Source organism: Otolemur garnettii, unplaced genomic scaffold (assembly GCF_000181295.1).
Source record: "Otolemur garnettii isolate 467f Iridium unplaced genomic scaffold, OtoGar3 scaffold00012, whole genome shotgun sequence".
NCBI lineage: Eukaryota > Metazoa > Chordata > Mammalia > Primates > Galagidae > Otolemur > Otolemur garnettii.
Genome location: NW_003852407.1, coordinates 192,447 through 213,951, shown reverse-complemented (window position 1 = coordinate 213,951; position 21,505 = coordinate 192,447). Strand labels below are relative to the sequence as shown.

The following is a 21,505-nucleotide window of genomic DNA, read 5'->3' as shown; positions in this document are numbered from 1 at the left end:
ACTTTTACTATTTGCAAACATAATCAGTTCAGTAGCCAAAATGCAAAATTATTAGAGAGTAAAATTGTTCTTCAATGATGAAAAATTTGGAACTGGAATATAATGTAAATTTAGTCTCTTGATTTTTGTCAGTTCTCTAACTTATGGATTCTGCAGCTTACCAAATGTTTTATGTTGCTCTATCCACATTTGGGCTCTGAACAAAAAAATACATATGAAACTCTTTTCTGAATGAATTGTAAAACATTGGTTAATTGTATTATTGCTTGTAATATAATAATATTGCACACAAACTTTATGGCCACCTTGTATAATAATGCCCATAAGGAAATATAGTATGGGCCCGGCGCCTGTGGCTCAAGTGGCTAAGGCGCCAGCCACATACACCTAAGGTGGCGGGTTCGAATCCAGCCCGGGCCCGCCAAACAACAATAATGGCTGCAACCAAAAAAAATAGCCGGGCATTGTGGCAGGCACCGGTGGTCCCAGCTACTTGGGAGGCTGAGGCAGGAGACTCGCTTCAGCCCAGGAGTTGGAGATTGCTGTGAGCAGTGAAGCCATGGCACTCTACCCAGGGGGACAGCTTGAGGCTCTGTCTCAAAAAAAAAAAGGAAATATAGTATGCACAATTTGTGGAGTGAATACAATCTATATCTGAAGGAAACTATCATTTTCCCATTTATTTTTGAGTAGAAGTTATCACTACAGGGAAGGCTTTGCAGCCTAGCAATCACCATTAATGGCTGTGTGTTGATCCCATTTGATCAGGAAGATGGTGAAATAATTCAGTTGACAACTTTGGAGTCTGAAAATTTGAGTTATATAAAAACAGTGAACCCTATTATATGGCTTTTTTTTTTCCAAATGTATTCAAGTCTATCATTATTATTATAGGTACTATGCACCCCAGGAGACTAAATAATATCAAACTACCTAAAAAGTCTTTAGTGGATTAAAATGACAGATTTACAAATATTACTCCTAGAAAATCCTTCTGATTAACTCACTTGAAAAATTTGAAGTGTCTCTATCACTGCACTAAGAAAAACACAAAGACAATACAATTGTAACCTCTGTCTATAAGGCATTGGTATTTGGTTGGAAGCTCTGATTCTTTCTAAAACTTTCCTTGTCATTTTCTAAATTTTTCTTTTCTTTTTTTGGAGCTTTTCATTTGTTTATCCATAATTTACTCTTTACAAAATATCTTTATTGAGGGATTATGTTCTAATTTATTCTCAAATTTTCATTCAAGTCTTCCTTAAAATAATTTAGAAAAACTATGTATTCTTTTATATATCTTCAATTTAACATTTAAAATAGTTTTTAAAGTTCAATATCTGTGAAAGATGGGATTTTTTTTCTGGTTTTGCTATTCTTTTAAATAAATCCAAAAGTCTAAAAATATCATAGTGATCTGATATACAACATTGTTATTTTAAAAAAATACATGAAAAAGTTTTTGTTTTGTTTTCAAGACAAAGTGTCACTCTGTTGCCCAAGACTAAATAATATCAATCTAGAGTGCTTTGGAGTCAGTAGCTCACAGCAACCTCACACTCCTAGGTTCAAGTGATCCTCTTGCCTCGGCCTCCTAAGTAGCTGGGACTACAGACCCCTGCCACAACTAGTTTTCATTTTTTTGTTAAATAAAAATGCCCAGCTAGTTTTTATTTTTCAGACAGAATTTCACTCTTGCTCAGGATGGTCTTGAACTCCTGAATTCAAGCAATCCACTCACCTCAGCCTCCCAGAGTGCTGGGATTACAGTTGTGAGGCCCCACACCCATCTAAAAAGCTGCTGTCTTATAAAGAGAAGTTTACATCACTCATTTTCCTCCTTCAGTATCTATAATTCATTTTCCCCACAGAATGACATACAAATATGATCTGTTTTAGTATTGAAGATCTTTTATGAATAATTTAATATCTTTGCAACATAAACTTTTTATATACCATATTTTTATGTTTTTATATCTTATAACTATAAATCTTTAATTGTTAATTTTCTTTCTTCGGATTTAGTTCACATTATAATTAGAGCTTCTATACAATTGTTTATAAAATAATATTTTATTGGAGTTTTATTGCAATGAAATGAACAGGGCTTTTTTTGTATATTAATTGCATTACTTATATGCCAAAATCATGCTGTGACTTTTCATTCAAACTTAGTTTTAATAATCTTTCACTTCACAATTAGATGAGGCTCTCCTTCAATTATGTGGTAGAAAAAGTTTTAGAAATTACCTGATTTGCAAAACTATTTTTTATTTATTTAAATTATTTAATTCCTTATTTTCTAGAGGTACACCAACAAAATTTATCAAGTATTAATAATTATAAAATAGACCTACAAAAAAATTTTTCACTTAGAGCCACCTTGCAGAATAATATATTGGATTAAATTACCTTTTCATTTTGTTCATTGTTTCCTCCACAGAAGCTGTTTAGTTAGAAACAGTCCCACGTATGTATTTTGGTTTTATGCCCTGAGTTTATGGTGTGACATCCAAAAGAATCATTACCAAGGTCCACATTGAAGAGCTTTTCCCCTATATTCTCTTCCAGGAATTACATTCTCGCCCTTACACATACATCTTTTATTCATTTGAGTTAGTTTTTGTGTATGGTGTAAGATAAGAGCCCACATTCCTTATTTTCATGTAGAAATCTAGATTTCCCAGTACCATTTATTAAGGAAACCAGCCATTCTCCACAGTGTCCTTTTGAAGCTCTTATCAGAAATTGGACATCCATACACCTTTGGATTGATTTCTGGGCTCTTTATTCTGTTCCCTTGGTCTTTGCTTTTGTTTTTATCCCGATACCACACTGTTTTTATTACAACAGCTTTGAAATGTAATTTTCAAACATAAAATATGATGCCTCCAACTTTGTTTTTCTTTCTCAGTATTGCTTTGGCTATTTAGTTTTGTGTGTGCATGTGGTTCTATATTAATTTTAGAGTTATTTTTTTCCATTGCTGTGAAGAATGCCTTGCAATTTTTATAGAGATTTTATTAACTCTATATGTTGCTCTGAATAGTATGAACATTTTAACAATCACACTTACATGTGGAATATATATGTGTATGTGTATATATTTTAATACACACATGCACAGATATATAAGCTCAGATGCACAGAGAGAATGAAACAGAAGGGTGGAGGGGAAAAAGGACATTGAGAAATGTACGTCAGAGGGCACCAAATAATAGATCTGTAGGATGAAAAGTCTGGAGACCTACTATACTACATCACAGGGACTAAAGTAAATACAATTGTATTATATTTGGCATTTTTGCTAAATAAGTAGTTTTAGTTGCTCTTGTCACAAGAAAAAGTAACGATGTGAAATGATAGTTATGTTCATTTGCTTCACCATAGTAACCATTGTACTATCTATAGCTATGTGTATCTCATAATAATATCACATTGAAAACCTCAAATCTATGCAATGAAATTGATTGTAAAAATTCTATTCATATCTTCATGCTATATTCCGAAAAAAAAAAAATTGTGATAGAACAAAAATTCAATAAAAACCAGTAATTATTTCCTGGAAAGTAATAAAAATAAAGACAGGATGAGAGGAAAATAAATGTCACATATAATGTAACTTTACTAAAGCGCTCTCTTGATTACATTTTTATCTTGTTAAATAATTTATAGTTCTAATCAGTTTAGGGGGAAATAGCCACTATAGTCAGCTTTTATTGTCATGCCAGTCAATCAAAACTCTTTACCTGACCTGATTTTGTTTTTCAGTTCAAATAAACATATCCATATGCATTTTAGGGAATATTATAAAGGTAGTGAAAAATAAGTTCTGGAATGCAATTTTAAAAGGTAGTTTACTAGAAACAGCTCTTTAAATTTAAAGCCCTGTATATTTAGTATAATTAACCTGAATTTTAATTTAGAAGGTACAAAAAATTGGTATGTTGTTTCTCGTTGATTTACAATAGTGTGATATAATTTGTAACTATAATTATAATGTTATTTATAAAGTAAGGAATATAGTTTTAAAAAAGAGCTTTTCTTTGGTAAATGTATAGGTATTTATGTGCATGCTGAACTCCAGTGATTTACATTAGAGTATAACTAAAAATCACATATATAGCAAATAACTTCATTAATTTTATAGACAGAAATATACCTGTTAACTTCACCTATATGACAAATAACTTCATTAATTTTATAGACAGGAATATACTAAAACTGATAATTCTTATTAGCTGCCTTAAATTTTGGCTTCTGGTGATAAGAAATAAACCAAACATTTTATAAGTTGGATATTGATTAAAATTGAAATAAATATTTCATAATATGTCACAATTGAATAGCTGTTGAGTAGGACAATTAAACAATGCTGTCTAAACCTAGAAGATATTGTCTGATTTTTTTATCTGTAGCTATAAGCCATGTAACTTAAAAAAAAAAAGTTGGTATTCCCAAAAACATTTGGTTACGTTTGAAATAATATATCACTTACTTGCAAATTCTTTGGCTATTCAAGGGTGTTTTCTATTTAAAGATAAATCCTAAGTATGTCTCTGAGATCACACCTTGCTTCTTTCTCTGCAGACTATCCCTTATCAGAAACACATTCTTTCACAGAGTTAATGGAAAATTACCAACACATTTTCAACTTACCCTGCCATATATCTGATGCGTGAACATTTCTCGCATTTCTGTTGCCATAGTTCATCCTTAGAAGAAGCAGTAGACCAAGGCTAAGATAAAATAACAAAATATTAGGTGAATTTATGGTAACTTGATTGATAGTTTCTTTGTTTGGGACCCTGAAATCTTTTTAAGTGCAGGCAAATATTCCCTAGTAAGATGCTTAAGGAATGAGCTGTCTTTCTAAAGCAAAAAGTGAGGTTGGTGCAAGGAGGTCAGGGAAGCTGCGAGGTCCACAAAAAGTGTGTGTGAGTTTAAGTATTTGGATATTTAGCCATTTCCTTTTTGCTTATTAGGTGGTTAACTAAGACTCAATAAACAAAAATTAAATTAACTTCTTTCTTTTGCAGCTGTTGTGAGCGCCATCCCTGTGCCAACCCTAGAAAGTGCCCAGTACCCAGGGATCCTCCCGTCTCCCACGTGTGGATACCCCCACCCGCAGTTCACTCTCCGGCCTGTGCCATTCCCAACACTGTCGGTGGACCGAGGTTTCGGAGCAGGAAGAAGTCAATGTAATGCATTTTATTTTCTTTTCAATAAGAACAAGTGAATAATAATAGCAAGGATGCCTTGTCAAATGTGTAGAGCATTTTGACTTTTTTATCCCATGAAAAGATTGATTTGCCTATGATCTTGATACCAGAATTCAATTTTCCAAAATAGTGAATTAGAGCCTAGCTCGTATGCTTTAGTCTGTTTCCCTAGGAGTCTTTCTACTGATAACACGGGAGAAAAGTGGTGGGGAAACAAAAGACAAATGGTTTCCTAAAGCAGTGATATGATGGGTGCTTGACATTAATATCTCCTGTTTACTAGAAAATTGGACAAGTGATAGCTTCCAATATATTTCTGTTTAGTGTCTCTTGGTTATGTCTTATTGATTCTTGATGAACCAGTACTTAGATGGATGCTTTATATTTCTTTAATTGGTTAAGTGATACCTTTCTAGCTTTAAAAATTAATTATTGGGGAAGAATTTTCCAGAGTAGTATATCATTTATTTGAGGAAAAGTGGGAATGGAAAGAGCCTTTTGAGCTATTGTTCATACCCTGGTTATTTCTCCTGGGCCATTTCACTCTTTTTTTTTTTTCCTTTGAACACACAGTATTTTAAAATTGATTTTATAGCTTTCATCTCTTAGTTAGGAACAGGTGACTCAGCAGCTCATGTGAGATAAGATGTTTTGTAATAGATATGATGGTAACAGCAATAAAATGTATTTGTGAGGTAAGGTATATTTTTGCAACCCAACAGGGACAGTTCTAAGAAATCATAAATCATCTACATGTAGCAAGGTTAGAATTAAAAGGCATCAAAGATCTGCTGAGAGAGAATTAGATTTATTTTCCCTTTTCTCACGGCACATGATATCTGTAAAATAGAGTTGTGTGCAAAAAAACCCCAAGGAAAAATAATCTCCCAAACCACGCTGAAAAGGGAATTAGATGAAAAAAATGCAGGGAGTCTAAGAACCCCAAATTTCTCAATCCCTGGACAACTAGAATGTGAGTCCAGTCAGAGAATTCAGAACTCACAAGTCTCTTCTTCACCTGAGAAATAGAATTCTTCCTAAAAAAACAACAAAAAAAGATGTTTTGGGTTTTAGTTTAGTGCGCGTAGAATAACTTTTATCTGATCTCTCTAGCATGACTGATACTAGCCAAAAAAAGTTTAGGACCTTTCTTATTAGTAATTAACTATCGTTCCTCATGACGTGTTCCTCATTTCTTCTCCTTTCTTAAAGTCATAGTCTTCATCTGAAGATGTTTTCACTGAGGTCCAACATCCCATTGACTTTTTCTTTTTGTTCTCTCGAGTCGGTGTACCATGGGAAACCATCTCTTATTGAATCACAGGGAAAGTGAATCTAAGTTATATTTCCATGAAAATGAATAAAATCAATTGGCTAGTATAAAATTTGTGTTTATCTATGGTTAATAGATATTTATTCTTATGCACAACTTGGCTGCGCAATGTTAACAGAGGAGAGGTTGTGGGTATGTGGAGGCAGAGGACAGAGGGGACAGCTCTGTACTTTCTGCTCAATTTTGCTGGGTACCTCAAATGCCTCTAAAATGTAAGATCTACTAACAGTGAAACAATTTACAACAGTTAGTCCCTTCCATAGATTTTTGTTTGTTTGTTTGTTTGGATGAATTTTTAAAGTCAAAATTCTCAAGTGAGGTAATGATGTAAGTATTAAATAATATAAATATTAAATATAGGGCTATTGTGTATAGTTATATCAATAAAAGACTTTTGACAAAATGCTTAGTAATTTTTAAACTTTATCTAAAAACCCCAAGGCAATGGACATTCCACTCCCGGCCAAGATTTTTACATTTTTGAAATATTGATTCAGTCACTCATCAGGTGTATTTTGAACAGAGGTATGTGCAGTGCAGAAAGCATAGGATCTAAAATGTGTCCCAAGTGATTGTTCAGAAAAGAAATAAATAAATAAGCCCCCTTTTTTTCTAGGAAAACAAATATTCTCTAAATTACTGTCAGGAACAGTTAACTCACAGGCATTTGGTATCGGTTTCTAAATGCCTTAGAGAACACGATCCATCCCTGTTCTCTCACAGGCAGAAAACATTTCATGACTCTGGGTAGAGACGTCTTATTAGCCACCTTGAGAAACAGAGAAAGGCACAGGGAGAGAAAGAAAAAAAGTTGACTGGCCAAGTGTGGAAACTCTTCTTCCTCCAAAGTTATCTGAAAGACCTTTGAGTTTTATAAGAAGTAAATTACTAAACACCTTCGCCAAAGGTCTGCTGCTCTCTGAAGGCACAACTAAAGCTTTCCCCTGACCGTAAGAAGAGGAAAGATTCAATACTGCACTCCCATTATACACATACGGTGACACGAAGGTTTATATAGTTGTGAGGGACAAATATTTTCTCTTCCTACTAAGTAACTGCAGTTCTGCCCTGAGCCTCAGTGGGCAGATGAGCTGTGACATTCAGCAGTATTTTATTAAAACTTCAATAAACACGTAGTTTGTGGGTGTCATTCCTACCCATCATTGCAACACTGGTGTCCCCATTTCCTTATCTTTGAATCAGGCAGGTCGTAGAGGAGAAAGATAAGCAAGATCCACTAGTCCTTTCAGCTCTGTTAGCGTAGAGAGTGGGGACTGTGGTCAACCTTTTCCTATGCTATTTTTCTGCCCCAGTTTTTCCCCGAATTAGAAATTAACTAACAGATGGAAATTGACCTGGATGAAATAAGTAGTGTAGTGGCATCCACGGATGATGCTCTAGGGTCTTGGCAAACATCAGTCTGTGAGGAACCCACAGGAATTCTGTAAGGAATGTTGCATGATGCTGTTCGTCAGAGATGAGTGAGTGAACTGGACTCCTACAGGTATTCTTGAGTCTACGTCTGTGCGAGTGGACTGGACTCCCACAGCTATTCTTGAGTCTACGTCTGTGCTCGGAGTTCTTGGTGTGCTATATTTCTATCAGATATTGTAGTTTGTGATAGAAAAAAGATCCTCATTTCCATTTTTGCAATATTTTTGCCAGTTATCCGATAGCAATTATTTATGTATGTTGACATTAATTATTATAAAGTGCCTTAAAACTTAACTCTGCCGTGTAATTATTGTGCAATGAATTCTGACTACTTCATCATTTGATAACCAGTGCCTTGCCAGCACATATCTGATTCTCTCTCCACACTCTGAATTGCAGGGAGGCTGTGCTTGCAGGTGAGGGGAGCTTCTCTTTGCTTTCAGAGCCCTTAGGACAGCTAAATATCATGTCACGGAGCCAATTGGTTTCATGTCAGTGTCCTGAAGCTGGCGCCTGAACTGGCCACAGGAGCTCATCTGAAATGAGAATATTTCTCTGGTGGAGCAGTTGCTATTGTGTTTGTTTAAGGGGTTTTGCTGCCCCAAATGTCAGTGAGTTCTGAAAAGCGTTTATTGTGCTCCACTTACAATGTAAGAATTATAAATTATCTGTAGAAATTCTACACCTTTGTCGTATTCACTTTGAATGCAACAAAAACAGTCCCTCGTGGGTTTGTGTAGGTGCGTCCCGAGGCTGGGCCCTCCCACTCCCATCTAGTGCACTGAGCACTGGCCTTTTCACCAGTGTGGTCTTAAGAATGGATTTGACTGAAGAGCTGGCCCATCTGGGTCAAGCCACCATCACCTCCCTCAAAGTCAAGGAGAGTCCCATCAAGCAGCTTGCACTGGGGATCGTTGGGGCCCGCTGAAATCCTGGGGAGGGAGGACTGGGAAGGCTGACGAATTCGTTTCTGAAGATGCTAATGAGAAACGGTGCCAGTGAGAGAGGGTAGGATGGGGGACGGACACAGTGGGAATTCAGGGACACCATCGGAATTCGCGTCAAATATGGAACATTGATCAAAATAGATTGAATTTCAAAGGACCAAAAACACGTGAACTTTATTAAATGTGTGATCACAATAATCTTTTGACATAGATTTTTTTTTCATTTTGAAGATGCAGAAAATAAATAGAAAAGACAGTGACGGGAAGAGGAAATACAGTAAGGGGAGTCGCACACGTGCCTCCCAAACGGATGACGGTTCCTTCACTCGCTGAAGCCGCTTTTAAACTTCCATGTGGATTAATTACAATCCACCTTTCAGCGAGAGGATGGAAGGCAGGTTGTTAAGGAGTAATATGAAATTTCTTTCACTGGATGGCTATTTCGAATGTGATGAGATGTACATCTTAGTGAAAGCCAGCCCCCAGGACACAAACACACACCAAAGAGCAGCCGTCTCCAGAACCTTACACGCAGCTCACGGAGAAACTGAGAGGCCCTCTGTGAAGGGGGAGCCCAAACATCTTAAGTTTCTCAAGCATTCTTCCCAGAAGGTTATAAAACCCTTGTGGTATTTTCTCCATCGCAGAGATCACGCCTAGAACACTGCTCAGAAAGGGCCTGTTTTCCTCTCTGTGCAGCTCCTGCAGCCTGTCACTTTACACGTATCCTCTGAGGCCTGTGGCTTGAAGGAAGTGCTAGTAAGGAGACCCTTCGTGGAGGGCACCTTTTCACGTGAGCAGAGAATGAGCACAGGACTCACAAAAATGCCCAAGATCAGGCATTGGCTGAGGAGTTAAGCCTTTGTGTGGACTTGCCGGCCATTTTCTTCTTAAAGCTAAACATGAGTCCCAAGTAAAACCTCTATAATTTTCTTTGTCTGTAAAACCACACTCTGAACAACCACAGGATGCAACTCTGATTGACCCCAACACACAGTGCTGCTCCCCCCTTCGCAGTTTTCCAAGCCATTCAGCTCCTTATAACCCTACTTGACACCCCCATCCTATGGGCCCTTATCTGAGAACCAGCATCACCCAGGACTTGCCTGGTGGTTTCCTTGCAGCCCCAGACCTTTCCCTTGAGATGCTGCCTTCATCTGCCCTTCTTTCCTTCTTTGATAGGGCTTCTTAGCCCGGAGGTAAGACACTACTCTTCACACTCCTCTCGCACTTAGGATTCTCCCAGTTTACTGTCTTGACTAAGTTTCCAGGGTTTGAAAAAATCTTTTATCAAGCCTCTGCCTACTTCTTGGCTGGTTGCTCTGTGACTGTACCCAGTCCTCAGTCAAAACCTGTATCTTTCCACCCCCATGTTTAAATGGCATAAGCCTGGAGGTGGTTCAGCGACCCATCGGACCTCTTCTGAATATGGAAGAATGAAGAAAGATTCCCCGAAAGGCATCTTTCACTTCCGTATAGCTTTAAAATTACGCCTTGATCTTTTGTATCTTTGATCTCTACTCCCTTCAGTGTTATCAGATTTTCTTTCTATCCCCTCTGCCCTTGCTGACCTCCTTGAGCCTCCCAGAGAGTTATTTCAAAATTATCTCACTAATTATCTTGAAATATTTCCTGGTTAAAAATTCTCTTACAAAAGTAAGATACTATCTTCCAGTGAGGCATTTTTTTTTTCAATTTATCCCACAAAATCTTCTTCAGAGAGAAGTCATCGGAAATCATCTTATTGTGTTAACACTTTGACGTACGACGCAGAGCGCTTTTCATTTGCAGGTTAACATAGCCCTGTTGACTTTGAAGGTAAATCAATGAAACTGAGTCACAGTCCTTAGCAAGAGAAACTTCCCTGAAACTATGTTAGTCTGACTCAACTGTGTTCTCTGGGAAAAAAATAAAAGGTACATTTCCATATTCAGAGCTGTCCAAATGCCCAGCGGCTGTCAAAAGGATGGTGCAGAACCGATTCAACTATAGTAATCGGCCTGAAAATTACAAGGCTTACTGCCAGAGAGAAAGAATTGCAATTCTGTATTCAGGCAACTTGTTCCAGTGAAGTCATCGTTCATAGAACTTTTTAGCTAGATGTGCCTCTATTTTGTTACAGAAGATAATGATAGTGGTTATCGTTTGTATCATTTTATTAGCAATGCCTTCGAGCACCCTGTAACTCTGATTTGTTTGACAGTTGACATGGCATGTTTAAATCATAGAAAAATTGGCATATTGGCTGGTAGATTACAGTGCAGCTGTAACAGTGTTTGGTACATTGAATTTCCCTGACATCGCTACTTACAGAAGGAGAAATAACTCATTTTCCTCGCTTCATCACTTGTGATTAGAGGGACCGGGCAGTTCAGGCAATACTGTTGATGCTGGATATATTTTACTGCTCCGTCTCAGAGATAAATCCCCATCCTGTTGGATCCATTCTATTGTTAAAGGTGAAGTGCTATCACATCCCATAAAAATCTGAGGGTAGAGGGATGAGTATGTCCATAAGGTGGGGAAGATATTGGTCAGATCCTGTTACACCTTTCTGGACGGATCCGGGAGCCTGGCAGGTGAATTGTTTTTCTTGTCTCCACTGCAGCTGTGAGTGAAGGGCCGACCACCCAACAACCACCCATGCTGCCCCCATCTCAACCAGAGCATCCCAGCAGTGAGGAGGCACCAAGCAGAACCATCCCCACCGCCTGCGTCCGACCAACTCATCCACTCCGCAGCTTTGCTAACCCTTTGCTACCTCCACCAATGAGTGCAATAGAACCGAAAGTCCCTTACACACCACTTTTGTCTCAGCCAGGTAAAGTACCCATTTGTTCTCATTTATAATTATTCTCATTCTTGCCTCTACAGAAGTGCTTGAGGGTGCCTGAGAAAGTCTCACTGTAATATCTCTTCAACATTGATTGTGTGGCCATTATGCTCATTGTTTGTTACTGAGGCTCCCAGTGCTGCTCTTACATATCTGCCTTCCAGCAACTGGCTGGTTATAGGTGGTTTGCATTCCTCTGGAAATTTGTCCATGAGTCCCAGAGCCAGCAACCATCTCCTTTAATATGTACTATGCGTACACCGACTAGTGAATACTGCAAACATTCCTGATTCCCTCATTCTTCATTCTGCAACATGGAAACTAAGATTTAAAACTAGATACCCAAACTAGGGTAAAACCACTTCGTAAAGAAATGCATTTAATCTTGTCATTCTGCTCCCTGCCTTGCAAGAGTCATCTCCCAAGGCTGCTTACTTATTTCAGAGTACCAGGGTCAGAAAGAAGTGTCAGAACCAGTGCTGAGACCAACTTTCCAATTATAGAAATGAAGAACCCAAAATTTTGATGGCTAGGAAATGACATGTCTATGATGCCTTTCTAAGAAAATCAAGTGACAGGGATGAGAATCAGAGCAGAGCCCTGGATTCCCAATGCAGTGCTCATTTTATTACCTCCACTGGTATCGAAAAGGGCTGAAACTGAGAGGTCCATTTTGTTTTTGCTACAGATTGAGGAGGGAGGGGAGAAGGGAGAGAGGGAAGGAGAAAGAGCCAAAGTCAGATCAGAGAGAAAGAAAAAAGAAGAAAGAGAAGGAAGAGGAGAAGAAGAAAGGGAAGAAAAAATAGAACAAATGACAGGTAAATAGATAAGTAGATAACATGGAGATAAAGAAATATGTCATTCTTAAGATGATGTGGAATATTAGCATAATTCTAAATGACCTCAGTCTATCAGACATAAGATAGTAAAGTTCATCCAGAGATGGCCCCCTTACTAAACGCAGGCAGCCGGACTGCGCTAATCTACATTGTGCAAATACATTTGAGTAATTTTCTGTAACTCACATCCATACCTCAGCAATCTCTGTCATTGCATTAGTACATAAGCCTCATGGTGACTGTGATAAGTAGAAAACTAAGATTGTCTGTGGGGTATGAATAGTAATTATCTTTATATTAACACTGAGAATATATCTAGGTCCTGGCATCACGTTACTTGTGTGTGTCACCTCTGATGTTCTCAACCTTTCTGTGATGTGCAGTGTGGATTATCAGCCCCTGGGAGGTGGCAAGGAGCTTGGAGGCATGTGGGATTCTGTTGGGTTGGGTTTTCCTGGACTCAGAAGCTCAGCATAGGTCATGACTTCCTTCCACAGAAGATCGCCCTTTTCACTCCAGCAAAGCCCACACTAGGACTTGGGTCTGTACTGTCTCGGGCCCTGTCTCCAGCCTCCCACACAAGCACACTCCACACACTTGTTATGGTGAGGATCTGCTACTTTATACTGTCCCAAAAGTCTGATAGTTGACATAGAGACGATCTGAAGCAAGAGACTTCATTTAATGAAACTCTTGCGTCAAGAATATGCTGCCTCGGGATCCTGGCCGCAGCGATTCCCCCACTGCGATCCCAACCAAGCGAATAGACTTTAAAGGAGATTGGTTTTCAGGATAGTGACAGGTTAATTGCAACTGCTCATAATAGCTGACCTTTAATGAATTTTTAATGAGTATGCCTACAGGACATATTCATTAAAGAAGGCTTATAACATCTCATTTGATCCTCCAAACAACTTTGTAAGGTAGCGCTAGTCTTAACCCCACTTTATGCTTATGGGTTAGGAAACTGAGAGAGAATATAAGTAGCATATTTAAGTCTACAAAGCTGTAAGTGATGGTGATGGATCTTTCCCCTACCCCACTCCTCTTTTTGACTTTAGAAAAACATGAGGTCTCAAATTTTAGAAACTCACTCATGCCTCTTGGTTTATATCTAACTTTTTAGTGATTACATCATTCCAAAATTGATGAAAAAAAAATAAAAAAATCTGAATTGATAATACCATTTCCTCACCAGCCTCCTTCAGTGACATTTTTTGTTTTTGTTTTTGTTTTTAAGGTTTTTTGTTTGTTTGTTTGTTTGTTTTGCAGTTTTGGGCCAGGGCTGGGTTTGAACTTGCCACCTCCAGCATATGGGGCTGGCGCCCTACTCCTTTGAGCCACAGGTGCCACCCTTAAGTTTCTTTTTTTTTTAAATTTCAGGTTAATATGAGGGTGCAAATGTTTAGGTTACACTCTTTTCATTTCTAAGGTAAAGTTCAAGTTGTAGTTGAGCCCTTCACCCAGGGGACGTGATGAACACCCTCACATTGTGCACATTAGGTGAGATCCCACCAATTCCATTCCCTCCCCTCTCCTCTCTCCGCCCCCTTGCTAGACTATACTCTGATTTTCTTTTGTATGGGCATATAGTTGTTTATATCTTGGTTTCATATTAGTATCGAGTACATTGGATACTTTTTTCCCATTCTTGAGATGCTTTACTGAGAAGAATGTGTTTCAACTCCACCCAGTAAACACAAGGTTGAGTAAAGTCTCCATTCCCTTTCAGCAGACTAGTACTCCATGGTACACACATACCACAGTTTGTGATTGCATTCAGGGTTGATGGGCACCTGGGCTGCTTCCACATCTTGGCAATTGTGAACTGAGCTGCAATAAACATTCTGGTGCAAACGTCCTTGTACTAAAATGATTTTTGTTCTTCTGAGTAGATACCTAGTAATGGTATTGTGGAATCAAATAGAAGATTGGCTTTTAGTTCTTTGAGAATTCTCCATATTTCTTTCTGTAGAGGTTATGTTAGTTTGCAGGAATTTTTAAGGAGAAAAAATAAGAGATTTAACTATTCTGTACTCAGAAAGATCAGTTTTATAGCAGCATTAGGAAACTAAAGTGGCATAGCACATTACACTTAATATTCTGTCTGCTGAGAAGTAAAATTTTTTTTAAAAACCACATTGTTTACAGAACAAAAGTTGAAAATGATATTCTAAAGCTTATTTTAAGTGAAAATTTTTACTAGGACAGTGATGTTTCGTATGGAATACAAGGTTTGGAAAGCAACCCATGTCCTAGAGCCTAAGTTGATAATCAAAAAATGATCAAAAATTAATTTAGAAAAAAGAATCTGATAGAGGGAGCAAAAAATTGGCTTTTTTAAACACTAGTTCTTATTGTCTTCTGATTACAATAATATAATACCAATGCTGCATAAGAAAATCAGCATGAGGTAGCACGCGAGTGGATTGTTACAGCCTTCAGAGAAGAGTTAGTTGTGCTGCCTCTGCAACTATTCCGTCAAATAAGAGGCAGATCTGAAGAACCGTTCTCTGATCTACTGTCAAGTGAGAACAATCTCATTTTCTTTCTTTTCATTGTATGCTTAACAGCCTTCTTTTGTTTTACTACTGCTCTTGTTTGTATTTGAACTACTCACAAGCTGTTTCTTCTCTCATATTTCCTAATATGTCTGGCTGGAGTTTTTGGTTCGATTTTATATTTTTCACAGCTCTTTTTTCAATATCACCTTCCTCCACTCCTTTTGAGGCAGATCCGACCATGACTTTGGAATTACTAAGTGCCGTTGCCTTTCATGTTTCTCCTTTATTGTTTCCCTGTGATTGCTGTTCATTTCATAATGTCTTACCTCATGATTTTCAAATAAGTTCTCCCTACATTGCTCCTGACACATGGTAAATAGTATGCTTTTAAAGAGGGCTGATGTTTACTTATTCTAATAGAGAAAGAAAATTAGCAGACTGACAAATGTATTAGCTGTGACAGTAACTACATGCTTCTTAGCTTAAAAGATGAAATACTTAGAGCTTTCAACAAGTTTTAATTCTAAGAAAATCATTACTTTAGTCAAACTGATTGATGAAGTAAAGTCATTCTCTTGTCGGCTTAAAAAAAAAATACCTCAAATAATTTACCTCTGACTTTTGCAAGAAAGGACTGCATAATTAGTAATGAATTTATCTTTACTTACCGAAAGTAATTACTTTAGAATATGGTAATGTGAGGCTTTGCTCTAATTTTTAAGGATCGTGCTCAATGAGAAACTTCTACTTTGGAAGCTTGAAGATTGGGATCAAAGAAAGAAGCTCTCTTTGGACTCAGATCCCTACATGTGGATTTTCATAGGCAGCAGCAGCGTTCTGTGCCTCAGTTTACACCCCAAAAAAGGCTTGCAGAGCTATGTGTGCAGTGGGGTCACACACAGGATAGGGCAACAAACACAGATTGTGTAGTGAATACCCAGGGGGTTTCAGAGCACTTTACAAGATTTCTATAGTAAGTGGTAATTAGAAAGCCGCTCTGTTGCCATACTGTCCGGAATTCTGTCTATCTGAAAACAGATGCATGTCCTCTTTTTTTTTTTTTTTTTCCTCTTCCACCTGCTGAGTTCAAAATTTAGCTTACTAGACTCTAGGGTATTGATGGTGTTTCTTACAGTTTCATCATCACCTTATGATAAGTGGTTCCATTTTGTAATGCTTTATCTATAGACTTGAATAACCGTGTGGTCTTTAGACCTTTCACGGAGGCTGCAATCACTACACTTTGCAAATCACTAACATGGACATATAAGTGATTTGGCTTAGTCCCCTTTCAGGTTAAATAGAAAATGTTTGATAGAGTGTTGGGCTTATTGCATTATAGATCTGACATAAATTCTACAAAGGGCCAAGATAGGGTAATTTTTTTTTTCTTCACTAGTGAAAATTCCTGTTAGCTGTGAAATGATCAGCTGCACTTTGAATGAACCTCGCTTAGGAGACCGTTTGTCTTGGAGGGCTATAACTCTAAAGGGAAAGAAAATGTGACCTCTTAAACAGTGACTTTTATATCAGAGCAGTCTTTTATAACATTAGCCCCCGGTGCTCTCGCAACGTTGCAAAGCTATCTAAGCGCTGGATTGTCCTCCATTTACACATTGCATTTCTACACCTACGTATTTATAAAAGCAAAAACCCAGAAAATTCTGATCTTTTCAGTCTTCCAGGGATCGATATGTCAGTGGACATGACGAGACCAAAACTCACTTCATTGTACTGCGAAATTGAGTTTGATTTTCCCCCTGCAAATTGTGGCATGTGCTCCAATTTATCTGAGGATTGTGGACAAGGAGTGGGTGGAGGTGGCTGACAGTGGACAGAAAGGCATTTGATTTATATTTTATGGATGGCTGGGAAATCATGTATTCCTGCTGTAACCTGATCTTTTTGGCAGGGCTTATTTCAGTAAATCTGCTATCACACACAACTGCCAATAAATTACTATAATACATTAATACAATTGCTTTCCCTGAGCCACTTGTAGGCCACCATTGGGGGTATTCATCAAAGATACCACAGGAGTGTTCCAATCTGGTAAAATCAGCCACAGGCAAAGGTCATGGGAGATCAGACATCCTTTAGCATGTGACACAAGAGGGTCATTTCTAAGGCCAGTCAGACCAAATAAATCATTGGCACAGCTAAGTAGGAGAGATGTGTTGATTTGGTGTCACTGGAGCCAATACCGCCTATCAATTCTAGGCTGGAAAATTACACAGCATCCTATTACATAAATTTCATCGCATGTGGAAGCCCATCTGTGTCTTTTTGTAGATATCCTCTTGTAATTTTTCTGTCCTCACTCCCCATAGATTTTTTTCAATAGATGAAATTTAATTTGATTTGGTTCTGTCATCCAAAATTATCCCTTGTAAAATGTAATTAAGGCAAATGAGACTTAGATACCACCAGCATTTGTAACTCTGGAATCTACTTGGTGTTTAATGAATTAGTGTTTCTTCTACTATGATGTTTTAATATGTAAATGAGGAAAAGAGCTCCATGAATTGCCCCTAAAGAAAAGGAAACAATTTCCAGAGGAGACGATATGAGTAAGCCACATGACTAATGTCTCATTTATAGGTGACGAGCTGAGGCATAAAAAATTTAAGCAGCTTTCCCAAGGTCAACAATTAAGCTAACAGACAGACTCAAAAAATTCAGAGAAATATTAAAGTAAACAAAGCATCTTATTTGCCCTTTTATGATGTTAACAGTTATTCTTAGATTGACTTTTTCCCTCCTAGAAGGAGTCTTCCAGAATTCTAATTATTAAATATCCCTTAGAATTACGGCTAATGTGTCACTTAGCTTAGTGTTTGAGTAAATGTTTTATATAGTGCAGTGTAACTTAACATATTAGATGATGAAAAGAAGTTAAGCAAGAGAACTTTAACTTGCTGTTAAAGTTAAAGTTTACCTGGAAAGCTCTGAAATAGTGACCATCTGTCTTCAATTCACCAAGTATCTCTACAGTAAGGCAGGAGGCCAGGGGGCTGACATCTGTTCCTTTCACCACCACTGATGTCCAGGGCTTCAGAATCCAATTTTTAAAAAAGGAAGATAAACATAAAGAAGTATAAAACAACAATAAAATTCAAGCCACTTGAGAATATTTCTCACCTTGTGGGTTGAAGAATATAAGAGTAGGTCAATGAGAGCAAAAAATGAATGGGCAGTATTTTTTGGATTTGCAAAAAGCTATTGGGGGGAGAAAGTGAATGACTGTACTTACATCAAAATTTGAGACCTTTTAATCAAGATTTTGCCCAATAAAAAAATAAGAGAAAGATATTGTATCAGGAATTATTACATCATATGATAAAATTGAAGTTAACTATGAACTTAACATAATCAAATTGCAGAGTTAAAGTATTAAAGTTGCCATCCAGAGAGAAAGTGAAAAATAATCTATTTTTAGATCTTTGGTGATCTAAGAGACAACATAATTGGAAATACATAACTTATGATGAATGTCCTTGGGTTATGCTATGGAGCAGGTGGCCTGATGAGTGGCAGAAAGAATGGTGAAGGATTGCAGTGTGGTTGCCTTCAAAGCCACAGATATTCCTTTCACATTACTTTTGATCTTAGTGTTCACACAGTCGGCTTCTATTACATAGATTTTGTTATTTGTGGAGCGGGTTAGACTGGCTGCCCTAGGGTATCTGAATGTTGTCCTCTGAGTCTAGAGAGAAGGGCAGCCTCTTCCAGTTGAATAGGCTTGTTCTCAAATAATAAATTCATTAGATGGCCAGGAAGCTACCCCCACAAAGTCCTTTAAACAACCATACTGCATTACAATGGCGTCCAGTCCCAGTAAGACGTTATACGCAGCAGTTGTGCAGATCTGGTGGTCGCCGCCTGGCTTTCTCTTTCTCTTAAACACAGCATCTCCTAATTGCTCCTCATGATGGACCAAATTTACTATGATGGAAGCTAATGGAATGTCCCAGATCCCACTTCTCACTTCCAACTTAGCCATGTCCCACACCAACTCTTTCCAAAGAGAAGTGAAAAATGCAGAGCAGGAAGCAAGTTATTGAAAGTCGGGAAAGAAGGCTATTCCCCTGAACACAGGCAAAACATTTCTGACCCCTTTGTCTTCTCATTACAAACAATTTATTGTGTTTTTATTAATGAGTTATTTCCCCATGTGATTTGAGATATACATTTTAAATTCTAAACTCACCATTAACATGGATGTGTATGGAGTATTTCTCAGGTTTTGTGTGCCTAATACTTACCTGAGGATCTTATAAAAATACAGACCTGGGTCCAGTGTATCTGGATTAGAGCCTGGGAATCTGGATTTCCAGGAAAGATTCCAGGAGATGCTGAGGCTGCCCTCTGCAGATCACACATTCAAGTAGTTTGGTTTTTACACAGATTATGTCCTCTTAACCTGAGGTTCATGAAGAACTTGTGAGGTTTATTACTCCCTTTACACTAATATTTCTGTTTATGTGTGTGCAGATGCACACACATAGCATGGCTATATAGTCTAATAACAAGGAGTTGATAGCTTTTTTTAATTAGCAACTCAAATTATTCATCATCTATAACAGGTTAAGAGCAATTTCATCTGTGTGGTCATCCCCCTTTCTCTATGCTCAACTGTGGAACATGCAAACACCCAAAGTTTGTCTGGCTGTCTTTCTTTCTTTCTTTCTTCCTTCCCCTCCTTCCATTCTTTCCTCCCCTCCCTCCCTCCCTCCCTTCCTTCCTTTCTTCCTGCCTTCCTTCGTTCCCTCCATCCCTCCTCCCTTCCTCCCTTCCTTCCTTCCCTCCTTCCTCCCTTCCTTCCTTCCCTCTTTCCTTCCTTCCTTCATTTTTTAGATAGAGTCTCACTTTGTCACACTCAGTGAAGTGCTATAGAATCATAGCTCATAGCAACCTCAAACTCTTAGGCTAAAGCAATTCTCTTGTCTCCCGAGGAGTAGCTGGGACTATAGGAGCCCACCACAATGCCCTTCTATTTTTAGAGACAGGGTCTCACTCTTGCTCAGGCTGGTCTTGAACTTGTGAGCTCAGGCAATCCACCTGCCTCAGCCTCCCAGAGTGCTGGGATTATAGGCGTGAGCCATCACACCTGGCCTAAAGTTTGTTTTTATTTTGTTTTGTTTGTTTGTTTTTCAAGACTAGTTCCCAAAACTTTATCCTGAGACAACTTTCTAGCATCTAAGGACAAGAGCTTGGTACTTGTGCTCTGCTCAAATGAAATTCTGCAAAACTTACTCACTTTTATAGAAACATTTGAGGCCTTTGTGTATATTCTTCAACACCTAATGAAGAAATTAATTAGCCTAGAATTTAGAAATGTGTTAAAAGAGATCCCACTTTGAAAATTCTTATTTTTGTTGCCTAAATGGAGAATGACAGATGAGATTTTTAACTCCCTATGGTAAGTTTTCTCTAAATGAGAGCTCCTTGGGGAACCAGGATGCATTATTATCCTTTGCAGGGGGGGTCATCTTAACCTGCTGTTAGCACCCCACATTCTGGTGGGACAGGAAAAAGCACCTCCCGCAGAGACTGAATGATCACACACACACACACACACATCATTCAGTGAAAAGTGTTGATTCAGCCACTGTCACATCAGCATGAATAGCATATGCAATCTCTACAATAAATTTTAAAAATTGTTTCTTGTGGCTCAAGTGGCTAAGGCACCAGCCACATACAGCTGAGCTGGCAGGTTTGAATCCAGCCCAGGCCTGACAAAAACAATAATGACAGCTGCAACCAAAAAAAAAAAAAAAATAGCCAGTGTTGTGGTGGGTGCCTGTAGTCCCAGCTACTTGGGAGGTAGAAGCAGGAGAATTGCTTGAGCCCAGGAGTTGGAGGTTGCTGTGAGCTGTGATGCCATGGCACTCTACCCAGGGCAACAGCTTGAGGCTCTGCCTCAAAAAAAAAAAAAAAAAAAAAATATATATATATATATATATATATGTATGTTCATTTGAGCAATCAAGAAGTTAAATTGTATCATATACTCAAATCATTTATTATAAAATACTTTAAGTCTAAGGAGTAAGTATGTGTTTGAGGAGGCTGGGTGGTGAAAAAGAAGTGTTGAGAGAAGGGAGAGGTTTTGAAGAAAAATTACCTATTTCTCCAGTAGATGTGGGAACAGTTCAAGTCCCTCCTTCCTTTGTCTTTCCCTGTCCCTCTTCCTTCCTCTCTCCCTTTCCTCCTAATTTCCTTCCATTCACCCTTCTCTCTCTTCCCTTTCTTTCCTCTTAAAAGTTTCCTCTCCTCTGGATCAAAGCCACTGAATTTAAATGAAATGAAGAACCATTCAAGCAACAGCTACTAGTATGGGAGTATTTAAAGTTAAAAATTTCAGATTAGAGGGAGGAACAATGGTAG

The 21,505-nt window shown here is 38.1% G+C and overlaps 1 protein-coding gene across 1 annotated transcript in view; it reads left to right on the top strand.

The window, feature by feature from the left end:
• The window catches only part of DCC (DCC netrin 1 receptor), a 685,279-nt gene that overhangs the window by 649,587 nt on the left and 14,187 nt on the right, over nucleotides 1-21,505 (top strand). Inside the window, exons 24-25 of the mRNA XM_012801997.1 lie at nucleotides 5,040-5,201; nucleotides 11,545-11,757. Coding sequence (XP_012657451.1) covers nucleotides 5,040-5,201; nucleotides 11,545-11,757 — 375 coding nt within the window. The remainder of the gene's footprint in view (nucleotides 1-5,039; nucleotides 5,202-11,544; nucleotides 11,758-21,505) is intronic.